Below are 19,293 nucleotides of genomic sequence, written 5' to 3'. Positions count from 1 at the left end.
CACCCGCAGCCTCCTGGCCTTAGGGAACCAAACCTCCAGTGCAGCTGCGTTCAGTGGGTGGCCCTCCTACTTGTCCACCCTGTGGTTTTCCGGAACCGTCCCCCTTGACACAGCCTGCAGCATCTAAGTGACCCCCCCCCGGACTCCTCATAGGAAAGCATTGGGAGCCTGAAATATATTTTTACTATTTAAAAACTATTGGTCTGGAGTTAAGTCATTGAGTGTGTGCTTCTTCTATTGTCTGTCTGTCTGTCTGTCTGTCTGTCTGTGTGTGTGTACAACAAATGCTTTGCACTACCCTTTAATAAGCCTAACTTCTTGATCACTCTACCACAAAAGAGAGAATTAGTAATATCTACTTTAGCCTCTATTAAGCCTCTGGAGAACCCCCAGACTCTGTGCACACTATATCTCATTTTGATATAGTATATATAAAGCCAGCTTCCTACAACATAGGGACACCCAATACCTTCCCATGCTCCCTGGCATGCTTAAACATGGGGAAGATGTATTTAAGGTACCTGTGGGCTCCAGGGTGATCCCACCACGGGTGGAAAAAAAAATAAGGCGGCCCCTTCCAACCCACTTTATATCAGCCACGGAGACTCTCCTCACCCCAGAAAAGGAGTGCAAAAGAATTGATTCTGCAGGGACAAGGGTGGTGGCACAGGCCACAAATCATTGGCACATTGCCAAATTTACAAGCCCTTCTGGGCTGATAGTCGGGCACGATGGGATGGGATGGGATGGAGGAATTGCTACAATCTCCCCCTGAAGAGCACCATAGAAGGGGACAACAGATTGTCTCAAATCATCACTAACAACTCCATCCTGTGCACCCTCGATGCAGCAGGCACAACAGCCCGGGGGATTAATACAAGTGTCTTTCTTAGAAGGCATGTGTGGCTTCGGTGTTCCGGCGTCAAGCCCGAAGTGCAGCAGGGAGTTCAGAATGACTTTTGACAAAGAGCAACTGTTCAGACCACAGGTGGTTAAGACACTTTATAAGTTGAAGGAGACTGACACCGCCAAGCCCTTGGGAGCCCTCCAAACTCCCACACAAAGGTGCTCCTTTCATCAGCCGGGGTACAGGGGGACATACAAATCCTCCACAACAGAGGCTTCTACTTCACACAGCACCAGACGTCTTACAGTACAGGCTACTTCAGAGGCTTCTGTAGGGGTTCCAATAACGAGGAGAGTACCACCATATGCGGATCTTTTTCTACTGCCAATCGGTGACTGCATAAACCCCCCCCCCCACCCCCCAAATCATCCAACACCTGTCGAGGGAAGACTTCAACATTTCACACCATCTGGGACACCATCACCACAGACCAATGGGTCCTTGCCATTATCCAATATGGCTATTGTCTGAAGCTTATTACCCCTCCTCCCAATATGCGCCCTCGCAATCACAGGCTATTGCAGGAACATTTACCCCTTCTCAAGCAAGAGGTCCAAGCCCTTCTTCTCAAAGGACCACTTCCTCCGCAACATCAAGGGTCAGGAGTATACTCCCTATATTTCCTGATTCCCTAAAAGGAGGGGGTTCCTGGGACCAACACTGGACTTCCAATCTCCAAACAAATATATCCTTCAGAACACTTCCACATGAGTCACTCTTCAGGATGATATTCCACTTCTACAGCAAGGTGACATTATGACAGCTCTGGATCCAAGGAGCCGTAAGTACTTAATGTTCATTATTGTAGGTAAACATTATCAGTTCAAAGTCCTTACCTTTGGAATTGCTGCCGCTCCCTGGGTTTTCACAAAATGTTTAGCAGTAGTCGCAGCATACTTGCCAAGACAGAATGTCTACATGCTTCCCTACCTAGACGCCTGGCTCATCAAAGCCAGTAAACTGCTCCAGTGTCAACTACACATACAGATGATTGTGGATCTCTTTCACAAACTGGGATTTTCTTTCAGCATTCCCAAATCCCATCTCCAGCCACTACAAGTTCACCCTTACTTAGGGGCAATTTTGAATGCAGAGTTAGGATTAGCGTACCCGAATCCAGCTCACATCCAGAGTTTTCAGACACTTCTCCCCCAGTTTCAGGAAAACCAGTCCTACACAGTAAGGACCATTATGTGTCTGCTGGGGATGATGGCTTCTTGCATCAGCATAGTTACCAATGCCAGACTGCACATGTGTCCCCTTGAGGAGTATCTGTCTTGCCAATGGTCTAAGTCAAACTCACCTTCTCTGCAGAGGTGTAACATCAACAACATCCTGAAAGGGTGGCCTTTTCTAGACCCTATGCATCGCATCACATTGACCACAGACGCATCACGGACGGGTTGGTATGCTCACCTCCTAGACTTGAGGGTGCAGGGTCTCTGGGATGCCAAACAGCAGTCCCTATACATCAAATACCTTGAACTTCAGACAGTAGTTTTAGGTTATCCTAGTCAGAACGGACAACATGACAGCCATGTATTACTTAAAGCGAGGGGGGGCAACATGGTCTTCACAACTATAGCACCTGTCTCAGACCATATGGAATTGGACCCTTCACCACCACATTCACCTGTTGGAGGAGTATCTGCCAGGGATGGACAATGATTTTGCAGACCTGCTGCGCGGGAGGCAGGAACAAGTCCACAAGTGGGGACTCCACCCGCAAGTCCTCCACACATACTTCAGAAAGACGGGGACTCCTGGCATAGATCTTTTTGCCACTGCAGAAAATGCAAAATGCCTAAACTTTTCCTCCAGGTTTCCACACCCACTATCCAAGGGAAAAGCTCTATGGATGAGCTGGTCAAGGATATTTGCCTACACCTCTCCCTCTCCTTCCATTTCTGGTTCATAAGGTCAGGCAAACATCTCACCACAATCCTAGGTGCACCGGCTGTGGTTAACCACACTCCTGGATCTTTCAGTAGTCCCAACAGGCCAGACCTTCTCACCCAGAATCAAGGACAAATCGGGCATCCAGACCCCAAGTCACTCAACCTTGCAATATGGCTTCTGAGGTCAGAGTTTGGCTACCTATGTTTGTCTGCAGAGTGCATGTACATTCTCAAGGAAGCTGTAGACCCACCGCTAGAGCTTGTTATGCTGCAAAGTGGAAACATTGTGCTTCCTACTGCCAACCAAAATGCATTAATCCTGTGAAAGCCAAAAGAATTTGTCTGCTACTTGCTCCACTTGCAGAAAGCAAATCTCACCTACATTCAATTTACTTACATCTCACTGCTATAGCTGTGTATCTCCAAAGCAGACCGCATATTTCTTTATTCAGAATTCCAGTTATAAAGGCTTTCATGGAAGGACTCAATGCATCATTCCACCTAGGGTACCCGCAGCCCCCTCGTGGAACCCTAATATTGTACTCACTTCACTCATGGATCCCCCGTTTGTGCTACTTCACTCATGCCCACTTCAATTTATTTAGTGGAAGGTAGCTTCCCTAGTCACTATCACTTCACTTAGACGTGTTCGTGAGCTCCAGGCACTAACCTTACAAGAACCTTTCTTCCAAAATCATAGGGACATAGTAGTTGCTCAAACTAATCCAAAATTTCCACCCAAGGTGATTTCTCAGTTTCACCTTAATCAGCCTATTGAGCTACCAATTTTCTTCCAACAACCAGACTCTGTTGCAGAAAGAGCACTTCACACACTAGATGTCAAAAGAGCACTCATATTCTATATAGCTAGAACTAAAGACTTTAAGAAGACCAAACAACTTCTTGCAACCTTTTCCCCATCCCACAAAAGCAACCAGTATCCAAATCAGGCATAGCCAGATGGATAGCCAAATGCATACAAACTTGCTATATTAAGGCCAAAAGACATTTACCTGTCTCTCCGAGAGCTCACTCTACTCTGAGGAAAAAAAAAAGGGAGCTACTATGGCCTTCCTGGGAAATATTCCCATAGCTGACATTTATAAGACATCTTCATGGTCTACACCACACACCTTCACAAATCTCTACTATGTGGATGTTTTGGCACCCCAACAAGCCAGTGTTGATCAGGCAGTGCTACGAACACTTTTCCAGTCAAATGCAACTCCCACAGGCTAGCCACTTCTTTTATGGAGGGACTGCTTTACAGTCTGTGCAGAGCATGTGTATTGATGGCCCTACATGCCATTGAGTGGACTATGTTAGACACTCTGTAAGCATCTGTTCGTGGCATGTAGTACTATAGATTCACATGTGCCTTCCCTGCTCCCCGGAGTCCTGTGGCCATCACAGTTATATTATACTTGTATAATTTGTACACATGGAGTTACACTTTGCATGGACATCTATTTACTACTCATTCCTTTCACTCCTTTTCGCACCCGCCTGCGGGCAAACAATCTATCAAATGAGTCAATGGCTATGTGTAAATTCTTTACTGAGAGGAAGAGTCACTTGATCACGTGACTCGAAACACTTCTCCGAAGAAACGCTTGCACAACTCCGGACCCACTAGATGGCAGGAGAATGCAGAGCAGGTAAATCTACAGCACTACATGCCACAAACAGATATATACACGGTAAGTATCATAATCCTTTTTTCCTATGTAAATACATAGAGCCATTTTTTTTTTATTAAACATAGTATGTGCTCAAGTTAGCCCCAGTGGTACGCATCTGTCACCCAATGTTATCCTATGGGGGAGATAGGCCTTGCAGTAGTGAAAAACGAACTTTACAGCTAAATAACATGTTTATATTTTGTTAGAGGAGTCACTAGAGAGAAATAATAAATTAAGGGAGAATACTAATTCACACGTTTGTCTTATATTTGTAGTTCGTTTGAATTAAGTTTGCAGTGTGCTACAGCTGCAGTTGATTGCAATAAAATCTCTTGTAACTTGGCACTTTACTTGATTAGCCTTCAATAAGCCGTCCAGTGTAAAGGTAAAAAAACTGTTCCTGAATCTCTGAAAGTCACCAACAATAGACGTTCTAGAATGTTGCTTAGCTTTTTGAATGCTACTTGGACGTCATTCCCCAAAATGCCTATTTAAACATGCTGTCAAGTAGCTTTCTTATCTCCTCAACTTATAATTGAGTACAGTTTGACATATTCTTATTTTTCAATCTAGGAAGAACAAAGGATTCCGAGTCAACAAGATCTGATTCTGGAATTTTACCAAAGGTCACGAAAATGACTGTCTCCGGGAAAAAGCAGACCATGGGATTTGACGTTCCCTGGTAAGATTGTCGCATCAAGCATTTGTCGTTAAGCTTCATAATCTGTGCAAAAGGCATTGCCTGTCTCGTGTAAATGATAGCAAGCTAGTCTCTGCACATGGCCAGGTGCTGGTGGGAACATTGCAGAAAAGACCTACTAAAGTTGTGGTATAGTAGTGGTGAGTGGTTATAAAACATACTTGATTCATAAAAGTTTCAGAACATAGGCTTCATTATGATACCCTCAGTCAAAATTTTGAGCTGCTTCCCTTCTTGTTCATAGCCGAAATAAAGGTAATTGCCACATTAGGCATACTGGCTATTAAAGAAATGTTATGCGGAAGCTGTGATATTCAAAGTTATAAAAAACAAGTTCTTCTAGGTTCACATGTTGTACTTTTTCCAGTATCTATTGGTTGGATCCAGAAATGTCTTATTACAAACATTCTCGCCCTTCGCAATGGATGTCAACATAGGTGGAAGCTGTATGACTCACTGTGGTGTTGATGGTAAGCCCACAGAGCCCCTTAACATGACCTCCAATTTCATTTCTTTTTTTTTTTTTAAATAGTTTTTTTCTTTTAATTATGTACCCCACCCCTCCTTCAGTTGGGAGATGGGAGGGTCATTTGTGAATGTACAAGAGCTTAGGAATGCAAAACAATTCTTGCAGGTAAGCAATTTTGTTTCCAAAGTGAATTCTTTCCTTGATTGACATGTGCCTCAGCTGTTTAGTTGTGTTAGGTCCCCTGGGAGGAGTGGGTTTTAAGAGGGAGTGGACCAAAATTAATATCTCGGTACTGCCTGTCACATTGCTGCTTCATTGCGTGGTTCTTTATACATAAAATAGTGTTTTGTGTGCATGTGCTTAGATGGCCGTGTTGCTGTCATGCATATATTACGTAGACACACATTAGGCTTAAAAGCTAAGATTTCCCCTTTCTTTGAAGTAGAATGGTACCCTTGATCTGACCTCAAGTATGTTGTTTGCTAATTGATAACATTATTCAATGCTTTGTACTACTCATCTTGCAATGGTACCTTTGCTGTCCATTGCCCCTAGTGCTTGCTTTTTGTGTGATGCAAAGAATTGTGTAGGCATTCTGATAACTTTCTTGTATAATTTATGCTACAGCTCTTAGTATATCTAATGTATACAAAGCTTCTTCTGCTTCATTTTTTTAAGAAAGCTGGTAGCTTTATTGCTTGGTTATTATAAAAGAGTAAACCACATTAGGTAGGAATTTAGGATCAATTATCATGATAACCTGTCCTTACTAATGTTTAAATATGTTTTTGCAATTTGTGTTTGTAACTCAACGGTCTTAAAGATAAGATGGCAACTAAAATAAAAGCTGTCTTTGGACTGAGGAAGTTCAATAAAGCCTTGGGCATAGGCTTAAACAGTGGCTGTGTATTCCCTGGTGGGATTACATTTTATGAGCCCAACTGGGACTAGATTTTTGGTTTCAAAGCTGTGGTAGAATTCTGTGTTGAATGTAGCCTTTATGCCACCTCTATGACCCTCTTAATTACTGGTATAGAGAAACACTATTTTTTCTTTATTCCCCTAACGAACGCTACAGTAGCTCATCTTTGTACTTGTAAGGACGCAAGTGTAAGCTAATAGGCTTTTAAGTTTGTAAAATGTCTCACTATCACAGATTCTCCTGTTATGTTTTATTGTACTGGAAATTATTGCGAGCACACCACATAACCTATCTGTTCCCCCTTTAAAGTTCAAGGAGGGTTTACCTGTTTTCTTATATTTATTTATTATGTTTTATTTATATTTATCATATTTAAAGTTTGCTTTTTATGAGAGGGTTAAATGACTGAATTCAGCTATTTCAGAATCTAAACTGTCTGTTGCTACACCTTTAGATTTTGAAGAAAACATTCCCGAACCCCCATCCCCGCCGTCCATTGCAACTATTTGTGTGTTTTTGTACTGGAATCTTATTCAAGTTGCTTTGTGCCATTTGCATTAGTTGCAAATACCATTTTTGACATGGCCACTTTGGTACCACAACAATAAGTGTCATGTTGGAAATCTGGAAACGCTGTAATTTTTTATCCGGCAATACATCCGGAAAGGTATTACCAATTAATTACCTGTACTAACTTATTTGACCGTGCCTTCACCTCTGCTTGGGGATTTTAAGACCTGTATGTGAGGTACTGACATTTTTTTGTTTCATGCAGTTGCAAATGTATCTATGTGAGGTGTTCCCTCACCAGAGCAGTAAGCTGTCTACGAATAACTTTTAATTACCATTCGTCTGATGTAATTCTTTACCTGCTTACTTCGTCTGCAAGAACATTTTGTACTCCTAGTACATTATAGGTGGCAATGTGAATGTTCTGTGAAGTTGCCTACCTGCAAATTTTCTTTAGAGACTGTACCCCCTATTTGTTTAGGGAAAATATTGCAATTACTCTGTCTTGTCAAAATTTGAACCCTTGTGTTAATAATTTTACTTTGAAAAGTTGTCGGTGCTAGATCAATTGTTTTAAGTTCAGGTAGATATTTTTTAATTGCCTTATTCTGAGCTATTCCATGTGATAACCCCAACCCACATGTAACGCATAAGTTATGATGGCTTGTGGGACCGGGGTTTTGAAAGATCTCTTCAATATATTTGCTATGCTCCACCATTTTGACTCCTTGCTGTTTTAGTCTGTTACAACCACACCGTCCTCCCAGTCCACATGCATCTGTGGCTACAGGTTGCCAATCATTGCTTTATGGATCTCATGTAGTCTTGCATCTGGAATAAAATGAATACATGAAGCCATTATACCCCACATCATAACTGCCCTCACTGTCAAAGACGGATATATCTTGTAAAGGCAAATCTGATCCTGCAACAATTAAACCCTTCTCATTGTTGGACAGATAATTGCCCACACAGTGTCTAACGTGCTGCTTCTATTTCTTATTTCTCTGAAAACCCTATTTACTATACAAACTGAGTATTCTTCATACCTCCATTTTTGACTGTGCTCACTTATCCAGTGCTGGCCACTGAGCAAACAAAACATTGTCTCTCTCTACTCTTGTTTTCGGTTTAAAAAGCAAAAGAAGCATATCAGCCTTCAGATATATGGTTCCTGTGGATGCTGAGCATGTATAATGGATGTTCATTGGATAAAGTGAACCTTTGATGGCAGTTTGGATAAAACTTGAAGATCAACATTAATGGCACTGAAGAATCGGAGGGTACCACCTCCAATATATATCCTTCTCCGACCACTTCATTCTCTGATGCAGCCTCCATTCCAAAAAAGCTCATGAAATCTTTATTCAGTGGTGTCCGTCTCAGCAGCTCTGACAAATTTAGACAAATCCTTGACCACCACTTTTTCATGCCTCTTGGAACCGATTCTGATGAACCTATAAGCCCAACAGTGGTGGGGGGGAATCTAAAATTGAGGCCACGTTGGTGTGCATGGTGGCCTTACTATTGACATCACTGTAAATCATGAAGACTCTGCCCATGTCGACACCCATCTCAAAAGAAATAAAAATGTATTTAGACACTTCAAGACGAGATGTTAGCAACACCAGTCTATACAGCTCATAGTACATCTATGAAATCTCATTGGCATCCTGAAGATCATTGTATGTGTCATTGTAAATGAGGTGAGCCATTAGTTGCTAGATCAAGCTCCTAGTCAGTTCAGAGCGCATGGTCTAGTTGTGAGAAAACCTGAAGAGTGCCTTATGCTATTGATACAGTCATTGTAGTATGGTCTTAATGCAGTAGGTGGAGGGGTTGGCAAGTCTGGTTGTTGATCTTATGATTATGGAAGAAAGTGGGATGAAAGGTAAATGGAACATTATTTTGCAGTCTGATATCAAGCACAGTAAGGGACCAGTAGATGCTAGACAATCATTTGGAAGAGGAACTAGGGGCTATCAAAGAGTAGGACCTGCAGATGGAAGAGTAGCAGGAGATGTACTGGAAACATTTGAGTAGTTGAGGTTGTCAGTGTAGGGTTGAGGGTAGTGTTGAGATACTTGGCACAGCCCTTACCTTTGAGTGACTACACTTTGCCCTTATACCCTGTGAATGTAGTGTATTGAATGAGCAGCTTGGTTTCCACCTGCAATTAGTGTTAGCCACTTCACCAGAGGAATGGAACATCATCTGGCAGGACATGGAGGGGTTATGTTAAAGGGTGGTTTGTTACAGGTATCAGGACATGATGAATAGTAGAGGAGGCCAGTGCTCATAATGGCAATAGATAACAGGATGCTGCATCAACATGGAATCTTCGGGTTAGATGCAGAAGATTCGTACTTCACTATTTGGGTCAAGGGGAAAGGAGATTGGGGGGGGGGGGTGAGTAGTGATGTCATATTCCATTTTCAACCAATTCTCTTGACTTAACAATTTGTTAAATGGTTGTGGGTTTTTTTCTAGTGCTTTTAACACCAGTGTCCTTTCCTAGAATCAAAAAGGGGAGTCTTCTGAGCGAGCTCTATGGGGGATTATGCTAACCTTCCTCCATTGACCTAGTTGGGGGTGCAGGTTAATGGAGTCTGAGCATGGATGAGTGGACATCTACTTGAAGGTGCGGGTTAATGAAGGCTGAGTGTGAAGGAGGGCTTGCTGTTGCTTTTGAATCGTCTGTTAAATGTATTAAAATAAAAGAAATGCAAAGCTGAAAGCACCTATGATCAAAATTTTTTTTTTTTCTACAATTTGATAACTTGCCTTTCAGAGACTGACATGAATCTGACCCTTAAATTGCCCTATAACTGTATGACTGACCGCAAACCAGTTGACTTCCAAAGTGAGAGAGAAACGGGAAGATTACATTGGTGAAAAGTCATTACCTACAAAATGTTAGTAGATTCAGAAAACCACCCCTGATCAGGCACAATCATCAATTGTCTCAGTGTTTCATGACTGGCAATAGAAGGGAATATCAACATATTCCCTTGGGAACAATGTATTTCACCTATTTTATTGGGATAGCAAGGTTGACGATATGGTTCTAGGGGACTTGGAAGTAGTAGGAGCAAATTTACTATGGGATACTGCTTTGCAAAGGATAAAGAATGCATGACATATTACCGGGTCAGTCTTGCTATAGATTATTGTACCGGAATGATAGATGAACAGATGGAGAAAGCACTGTAGATGTTGAGAGGGCACTGAATTATACTTGAAGTGCATCCAGAGAGAGAACAGTCATGTTTTGAGAGGGGGGTCAGTGACTGCAACTTTTCTTCAGCACCTTAGAGGAAATGAAAATGGTGTTCACAAACCAGATTTGCAGCTGCAATAGCGAACGGAAGTGTTTTGTGAGTTGGAAGGGGGTAAGTCTAAGGGAGACACTGTTGTCAGAGAGGAATGGAAAGCAGCCCCTTGAGGCCATGGCTGATGAGTTCTGTGCTGGAAAGAAAAGCCTTTCATCCTAATGATAAAGGAGTCATGGCCTTTGTGTATGACTGGTGGCTGGAAGCTGTCAGATGTCATTTAAGAAGCAATAGATTCTTATTTTTGTGCATACTGTAATAGAAACTATTTACTATTTTCTCTGCAATACCAACACAACTGAAGGGGTATGAGTATATGGGCTGCTCTTTACAGTTCATTAACAGTAAGCATAGTGGTGACTTTTAGAACATGTACCGGGAATATCTATCGATCTATCTATCTACACATTCCTCTGGTTGAGGTTTCTTCTGCTGTCAGTCTATGAACAACCATGTCGTTAATCTCCTTATTTTAGTTTACAATACCACATTTTTAAAACAACTTAATAGTTTATAATCAATTGATGTTTTTTTGTAAACTAAAAAAAGGAGATTAACAACATGTTTTTTCATAAAACATGATTATATTTGAACAAAACGTGTTGTTGCATTGTGGTTCTGTTAAAAAATTGAATAATTTCTTTCATGTATAGGTTTAAGTTATTACAAATAATTGTTGAAGGAATTGGTGGTGGGGACATGTTGAAAAAAAGTTTGGATGTCTTTTTAAAGAATTTTCAAGCCTATCTGGTCCAGTCTCAGTTTTTTTTGTAAATTCTTATTTGTAATAAAACAGCTGATGTCCCAAGAAAGGATCACCGTGTAAGAGTGTGTATGTTTCTGTGAACACTGGAGACAAAATCTACCCTTTTTGCCAGCAACCTTTATTGCTGCCTTTTGAAAAGCACAGAGTGAAAGAAATGCCTTGTTTTAGGAACGCAGTGTTGACCTAGGCAAAGAACATAAAAAATTGGAGAAAATAAAAAATACCTCAAATGTGGCTAATGTTAAAATAATACAGCAAAGCCAAAATAAAACATATCTAGGTTAAAGTGCACTGCGGTAGGACTAGTTTGCTAAAATAACATGTATAAAACTATAGCTAAAATTTTCATGTTTCATTAGATAGATCCGAAAAGTCAAAATGGGATGAGCATACTTGACTGCATGGGTTGGTGGTGACAAATGCAGAACAAGAAATTGTGGTTCCCGAGCGCCTCCCTTGAGCCTACCAAGGTCAGCCATGTTGTAAGATGACAAACAAGGCTGGAGGTTCTTCATTTTCCTCGTCAATGTCCGATTGCCCAAGGTTTATACGTTGATTGAGGCTGGAAAACATGTGAACATACAGTGGTTCACTGTAAGTAATGCAGCACTACCTTCCAACCACACGGCGCAGTCAGACTTACTTAAAAGATTATAGTTGTCAGTTTAGTGGTTTCCTATTTCAGCAGCTGGTTCTTGGGCAGTTAAGCTGATGGGTGTGTAAGCTTCAGACTTTCTGTATGAAGTGCCATAAGTTTTCTACATTGATCACTGGTGCTGAATGGGAATTATCTTTGACTGCCTGCTTCTACTCTTGGGTTCATTATTTCGTTTGGCTCCAGCAACCCACTTGGGGCAAAATTAAAAAATTGCAGGACCACCATAACCAGCATGCACTGTACTCACTTGAGAGGCCCACTGGGGCGGACTGGTATTTAAAGAGACTAATCAGGTGCCTGCAATTAGACAAGCTGAAGCCATGCCGGTCTTTTCAACAAGAAAGAAATGCCTGGAACACTTCCAGCACTGGCTGCACCTACGAGGGTGAAACACTTCTATATTTTTCTCTGCTGAAGAAAGGATTGACCTAGATAGCTAGGCAGTGGCTGGCCTTCTTGGTTCATTCCAACAAAGCTAAATCAAGATCAGTATATTCCTTAAGCCCTTTTTACATTTTTAAAAGAATCCTAACCCTTTTTGCTACCACTAATTATGGCATGACTTCATAATTTTCAGCAGTGGAATATATTGTGTTTACAAGAAAGGATCTTCTTGATGAGGCATGAAAAACCACTGTAACTCACCTGATAGCTTCCGCACATTTTCTATGTTCTGGGTTTCATTTGCAAGTATTATATGTATTGCTTTGCCATCTCTGGTTTAGAAACACTCTTGAATGGGTCCCCCCAATGCCCCATGAGGGAGTAAGTGGTATTAAATCTCTTGTATCACTTTAAAAATGTCAAATTAATGCAAGTGGTGACTTTTATAGTGCAGGCGTACCAATGCTCTAGAATAATATAGTATGTTACCAGGAATTGGGCTACTACCGCCATTCATTGTGCATCAAACTTTGAGGTCTGGCTTTTCTGTAGTCATATGATGGACTGCGTCTAGCTCAGACACAGAAATGCAGAACTCCTGTGTCACAGTTGTATCCATAAGGATTATTTGCCAAGTACCAGACTAAAATTTGGGATTGTGCAATTAAAGACCTTCTGTTCTGAGGCACAGAAAATCTTTTTGATATCAGTTTTACAGTGAACTGGGGAGTAGAGACTTCTAGCTGCGGAATCCTTACCTTTGAATTCTCCCCTGGTGTCAGACTGGAACTGGAAGATTTTTTAGGAGAAGTACCCCTGCATGCTGGCAGGTGGTGTCAATTTGCTCTGTGTCCGTCGTCATTCCCACCAGAATTGACATTGCAGCACCTATATAGGCACCACCCAGGCGCGCTGACGTCTGTTTTTTTTCTTTCTGCACCAGAACTTGCCCTGATTCGGAGAACAGCTACATCTCAGTCATTTTTTGACTGAAGTTTTTCAACATTTTCTTGACTTTTTGAGGTTTTTCCTACTGGTGTGTTGAGGATGTCATTAAAGAACATATGTTTTAAGCCATACAGAGCCTGCCAAGCACCGATAATGGTGACGGATCGTCACCTCTTCTGTCAGTGGTGTTTGAAGTGCAGCCACAACCCCAAGTCGTGTTCCGATTGCAGGGCTTTGCACCTGAAGGCCGTGAGGAAGCGGTCTTTAAACCTGAAGGCGGCCCGATACGTGAATCCTGCAGGTCAAAGTCCCGATTGAGGGGAATGTCCTAGGACCAGTCGCAGAGTCCAAAGTTGTCTACGTCCCACTCCGAGTTATCGGGATGATTAAGTCGAGGCACAAGAATACGAGCAAGAAGTCGAAACGGTCTTTGACTTCTCATCCATTGGCTGAAGCGATGAGGGAGCGTCTGCCTTCTATGCCTTGTTCCTTGGAACCTGCGTCTTGGCTGGCTCCATGCCTTCCTTACTTCCTGGGAGCAGGAGTGACCCCTGCCCAGCTTATTTTTGGGCACTCCAACCCCATTGGCGCGCCTTCAAGCCCTACGGAGGGGGCCTCATCAGGTTCTGCGATCCAGTCCTAGATTTGGACCAATGTCGGACATACCATGTCGACCTTTCCCAGGGCAGGTCCCAATCCTGACGCTTCCTGCGCCAACAGGGGGCACCATCCCCGAATCTGAAACAGAGCCGGATGACCATCACCCAACTCTGATGCTGGCAGGAGTCTTGCATCCGAGATCGGAGCCTGAGCCCTACTCCTTTGGCTAGGCTTCTGGAAGACTGGGAGGAGTTGCTGGACCCTTTAGAATACCAGCGTTATGAAGAAAAAATGGACTGGAATGAGGATCTGGGTGAAGCCAATGAACTGGATCCTTCCCTAGATACTGTTATGCTTTCTTCCCCCTACCGTGGATTTGGAGGAGGGAGCTTCCTACGCAGTGGTGGTGCGAAGGGACACGAGGTCATAGAACTTCAACTAGCCTTGGTGCCAGTCAAGATTAATCTCTTGACAGAGGTGCTACAACTAGGATTTTCCACCTCCGAACCCTTACTCCCATTTAATGATGCCCTCACGGACGTCCTTTTGAGGATCTGGTCCCAACTCAGCACAGGGCCTTCTGTGAATAGGATGATGGCCTTCCGCCATCACCCGCTCCATCCTACTCCTGAGAGCTTGGTTGGCTAAGCCTCAACTTCACATGCCACTTTTCATACCCATCCTCCCTTCCCCCCTGATAGGAAATCTAAGAGGGTGGTTTCATTTGAGGAGAAAATGTTTTCTCCCTCAAGCCTGGCATTGTGGTCCATGAACAACGCATGCCTTTTGAGCTGTTATTCTCACACCATCTGGGACACGGTTGTGAAAGTACTGCCACAGGTTCCGGAGGAGGCCCGAACTGTACTCTCTCAGGCTGTTCCCGATGGGAGGGATGCAGCAAAGTTCACAATTCACGGCTGACTTGAAATGACTGACTCTCTAGGCAGAGCATTTTTGACGGTGCCAGAGATGCCACACCTGGCTGAGAGCGCCAGGCTTTTCGGAGGATGTCCAGGCTTCCCTTATGGACATGCCCTTTAATAGCACCCATCTCTTTGGAGACCAGGCAGATTCAGCGCTCGAAGGCTTCAAGGATTCTCTGGCTGTGGCTAGGTCTTTGGGCCTCGCAGCGGCACCTCATCCCTGCCCAAGTGTCTGGCTAACGAAAGGGCTTCCAGGAGTGCCAGTCCTTGCCAGCCACCGTGCCTCACGGCGCATGATTCCCATCCTCTGCATGGATGAGGGTGTGCTACCCACAGACCTCGTGGATCAGGTGGCCAGTGGTCTGGTCCGTCCCAGACTACTGCAGCAGCTTCCAAACCCTCCTAGTCTGCCCCTTTACCACCCCGGGCACCAAGTTGGCGTCACTATTCGCCATCACCTGCTCTACTAGCTCTCCATAGCATTGGACAGGTGAATTTTGCAGATTGTCCAAAGGGGCTACTTCCCTTCAATACCATACCTCCACCCATGCCACGATCTCATGACTGGCTGACAGGGGAATCAACTGTCGCAGCTCTCTTGGCCATAGAGAGGGTTCCGGTGCCAGAAATAGGCTGTGTTTGCTATTCCTTCTATTTTCTGGTTCCCAAAAAGGGCCAAAGTCTTCGCCCTATTCTAGATCTAACAAGCCCTCAATTTCTTCCTCAAGAAAGCAAAATTCAAAATACCCATGTTGGCTCAGGTCTGGTCTGTCCTGGACCCAAGTGACTGGATGGTAGTGTTGGACTTGCAGGACGCTTATTTTCACATTCCCGTCTTTCCTGCCTGTAGGAAGCTGGCCCTCTGTATAGGGCACTTAAATGAAGCCATCTGCCTAGATCGGGGGTTCCAGTCTTCCCCTGTTTCGCCGACTGGCTGTTGAAGGTGGGCTCGCCACAGGCTGTCATTTCCCACTCCGTGACTACGGGAAACCTCCTGCATTCGCTGGGGTTCATTATAAACGTGCCAAAGTCACACCTGACTTCTTCTCAGATGCTCCCTTTCATTGGAGCTGTTCTGGACCCGGTGCAGTTTCGGGCTTATCCTCTCAAGCGGCGAGTCCATGATATTCAGGCTATGTTTCAGCCTCTTTCCTAGATTTCAGCCAGTCTGACTCTGAGGCTTTTGGGACTCATGGCCCCCTGAATCCTGCTGGTGACACATGCCAGATGGCATATGCAGGCTCTGCAGTGCAACCTGAGGTTTCAGTGTGAGCAGCATCAGGGGAATCGCTCTGAGATAGTCCAGATTTCGGAGGGAACTGCAAGGCACCTGGATTGGTGGCTAACAAACTGTGGTTGGGTCAGAGGTTGGCCCCTTTCCCTTCCTCTACCAGATCTGACAGTAGTGACAGATGCATCACTCCTGAGATGTGGCAGCCATCTGGGAGAGGTGGAGGTCAGAGGACTCTGGTCTCCGGTGGAATCCAGACTCCACATCATCCTGCTGGAGCTCCAAGCAATCCAATGGTTATTCAAAGCCTTTCTACCCTCCATCATGGGCAGTCTACTGCAGGTGTTGACAGCACCACTGCCATGTGGTACTGCAAATAGGGCAGGAGTGGGATTGTGGACCCTTTTTTCAAGAGGCTCTGTGTCTCTGGACATTACAGGAACAGCAGGGCACATCCCTTGTGGTTCAACATACGTCGGACACTCTGAACCCCAGACCAGACTAACTCAGCCAAGGATGCTTAGTGGATCATGAATGGCTTTTTCACCTGGAGATGGTGCAAGGTCTCTTTCACCAGCGGGAAGAGCATTGGTTAGATCTATTCACCTCTCCCGAGAACTCGCAACACCAGTACTTTTGCATGCTGGAGTTTCCAAGGCTGCTCTTGCTTGGAGACTCTCTTCATTTCGAGTGGAACTTAGGTTTCCTGTATCCCTTTCCAGCCATACCAAGAAGATCAGGAATGACCGGGCCAAGACATCCTTGTGGCTCCAGACTGGGCATGGAGAGTCTGGTATCCTGAGCTACTGAGCATGGCCATCGGTCCTCTGATCAGCCACCTTTTTGGGAAGATCTTCTGTCACAGCAGCAGGGGAGGGTTCTCTCTGTATTCTTGCGTGGAGATTGAGCTGCAGCAATTGACAGCTTTTCACCACCTTCCCGAAGGGCAGCAAGGCATCTCTCCACCAAGACGGTATACGACTGCCATTGGAAGGAATTTGTGGCACTGTGTGCAGAAAAATCTGTTGATTTCTCTAACCCCCCCAACCCCCCTCTTTTTCTTACCCTCTTTCTGAGGTCTTACTTTTCATTCTTTCCCTTGCCCAGCAGGGCTCTGCTTTGGGCACTCTTAAGGACTATTTACCTTCTATTACTGACTTGTTGCGGTTGCCTGATTATCTTTCTCTGTTCAAGTCCCCTATTGTACATAGGTTCCTCAAAGATCTTAATCATCTCTTTCCTCCTTCTCCATTCCTTATGCCCCAGTGGGACCTTAGTTTTGGTTCTAAATTTTTTTTTTTTAATGTGTGCTCTTTTCGAGTCTCTCCACAATTGTCCCCTCAGGCTTCTCACACTGAAAACATCCTTCCTAGTGGCACTTACATCTGCCTGCTGATTAAGTGAGCTGCAGGCCTTGTCATCTAAACCACCTTACCTCTCTATATATCCTGACAAACTGTTGCTTTGCACAAGGGCCTCTTTTCTACCAAAAGTGGTCACACCTTTTCCTGTCAGCCAATCTATCACCCTGCCTACTTTTTATTGACTCCCACTTCCTTCTAAGGAAGAGGAGTGACTCCACAGTCTGGACCCAAAAAGAGCATTGGCATTCTATCTTGACTACACCAAGAGTTCCGGGTGGACGGCCAACTCTTTGTGGCGTATGTGGATGCGAAGAAAGGTCGGGTGATCCAGGAGCAAGCCATCTCTAGTTGGGTCGTACTCTGCATCATGATTTGCTATGCACTGGCCAAGAAGCAACCTCCTGACGGTTTACAAGCTCATTCCACCAGAGGCAAAACTGCAACCACTGCGTTAGCAGGCAGGGTTCCGATCCTGGACATCTGCCAGGCAGCAATGTGGGTATTTGCACATGTATACCAAACATTACTGTCTGGATAGTCATGTCCAGAGGGTAGGCAATTTGCTCTTTCAGTCCTACAGGACTTTTTAGTGCAGAATGTTTTTGTAGGCCCACCTCCAGGGATGGTATTGCTTGGGCATCTATTCAAAGGTAAGAAATTTGCAGCTCGAAGTTTCTTTCAAATGACCACGAACTTACCTTCGGTAATGCCTTATTTACTAGACACTATATCTAGCTGCAGATTCTTTAGCAACCCACCTATCCTCCCCACTCTGCGAATTAATTTTAAAGGTCAGGGAGGACCCCTTTCAGGGCCCCTAATTTTGACACGTGTGGTCAGTAATCTTCATGGCTCCGCGCTTCTGGCGTGGAACGTTGTGAATAGAAACTGATGTCAGCGCGTCTAGGTGGCACCTATCAAGGTACCAAAATGTCACTTCTGTCTTGGACAATGCGATGTCTGACATGGAGCCTATCGACACCACCTAAAGGTGCACAGCAGTACTACTCATGAAAAGTCTTCCGGATCCACTTTGACTCCTGGGGAGAATTCAGAGTTTACAAATCAGCAACCAGATATAGTCTGTACCAGATAAGCAGTTACCAAGGTAAGTAACCTGTTCTTTTATCTCAAGCCACCAAAAACAATCTGTTGAAGAGCATCTGATTAAAACATGTATTCTAATGATTTAGAAAGACAGTAGATAAAAGATAGGTTTGCTGTAGAACACAGATCATGGCTGATGTACCTTGCACACCAGGGTGAATTGCAAGCCCACACAGAGCATTCTAATCCTGATTCATCCATGCTGATTTTTTTTCAACTAGCTGTACCGTAAGTGGAGAACATCCAACACTTTCGGGCTGCTGTGAATCATCTGTTGTATGGTCTACGCCCTTCTATGATCACTGGCTCCTCGAGGGAGAAGGGTAAGGCAGAAGGCATATGGATCCTGTGCCTCAGCACTCTCTTGGGCCCAATCTCCACAACTGTTGATTGTTGCCCTTTGCTTGGTGACAACGTAGGAAAAAAACATGTATCTTGCTATACACATTAACAGGTTAAAGTACCTTCCACCTCAAAACAGTAATTGTTTGAGGGAATACATAAAACTACGTGTTTTCTTAAAATGTTTAAGTATGACACTGGTATGTTTTTATGTTTGTCTAGATATATGTATATTTTTTCCTTTATTCAGTGGTAGCCACCACTGTGGACTTATAGTTATATCATAGTTTCCACAGGAAAGGCATCACTTTGGTGCAGTTTGATGAATCTGCACAATACTTAAAAAAAAAAAAAAAAAGAAAATCTAAAAAAAATAATCATCTACTTTGGCTGCTTCCTGGAAGGTTTAGCGCCAGTCCACTAAGAAAGGGCCAAGAAAAGAAGGGACCAAAAGGAGCAATAACCCATGTTAATTCCCATAGGAAAGTTTGCTCTTCAATACAGAAAACACAAGTGAATGGAGTTACACCAAATTCAGCAAAAAGTGCTT

The 19,293-nt window shown here is 43.9% G+C and overlaps 1 protein-coding gene across 1 annotated transcript in view; it reads left to right on the top strand.

Annotated features, from left to right (window-relative positions):
- The window catches only part of HBS1L (HBS1 like translational GTPase), a 414,125-nt gene that overhangs the window by 224,948 nt on the left and 169,884 nt on the right, over positions 1–19,293 (top strand). Inside the window, exon 4 of the mRNA XM_069235198.1 lies at positions 5,061–5,169. Coding sequence (XP_069091299.1) covers positions 5,061–5,169 — 109 coding nt within the window. The remainder of the gene's footprint in view (positions 1–5,060; positions 5,170–19,293) is intronic.

The sequence above is a fragment of the Pleurodeles waltl genome, chromosome 5 (assembly GCF_031143425.1).
Source record: "Pleurodeles waltl isolate 20211129_DDA chromosome 5, aPleWal1.hap1.20221129, whole genome shotgun sequence".
Classification (NCBI taxonomy): domain Eukaryota; kingdom Metazoa; phylum Chordata; class Amphibia; order Caudata; family Salamandridae; genus Pleurodeles; species Pleurodeles waltl.
This window is presented reverse-complemented; position numbering and strand designations above follow the sequence as displayed.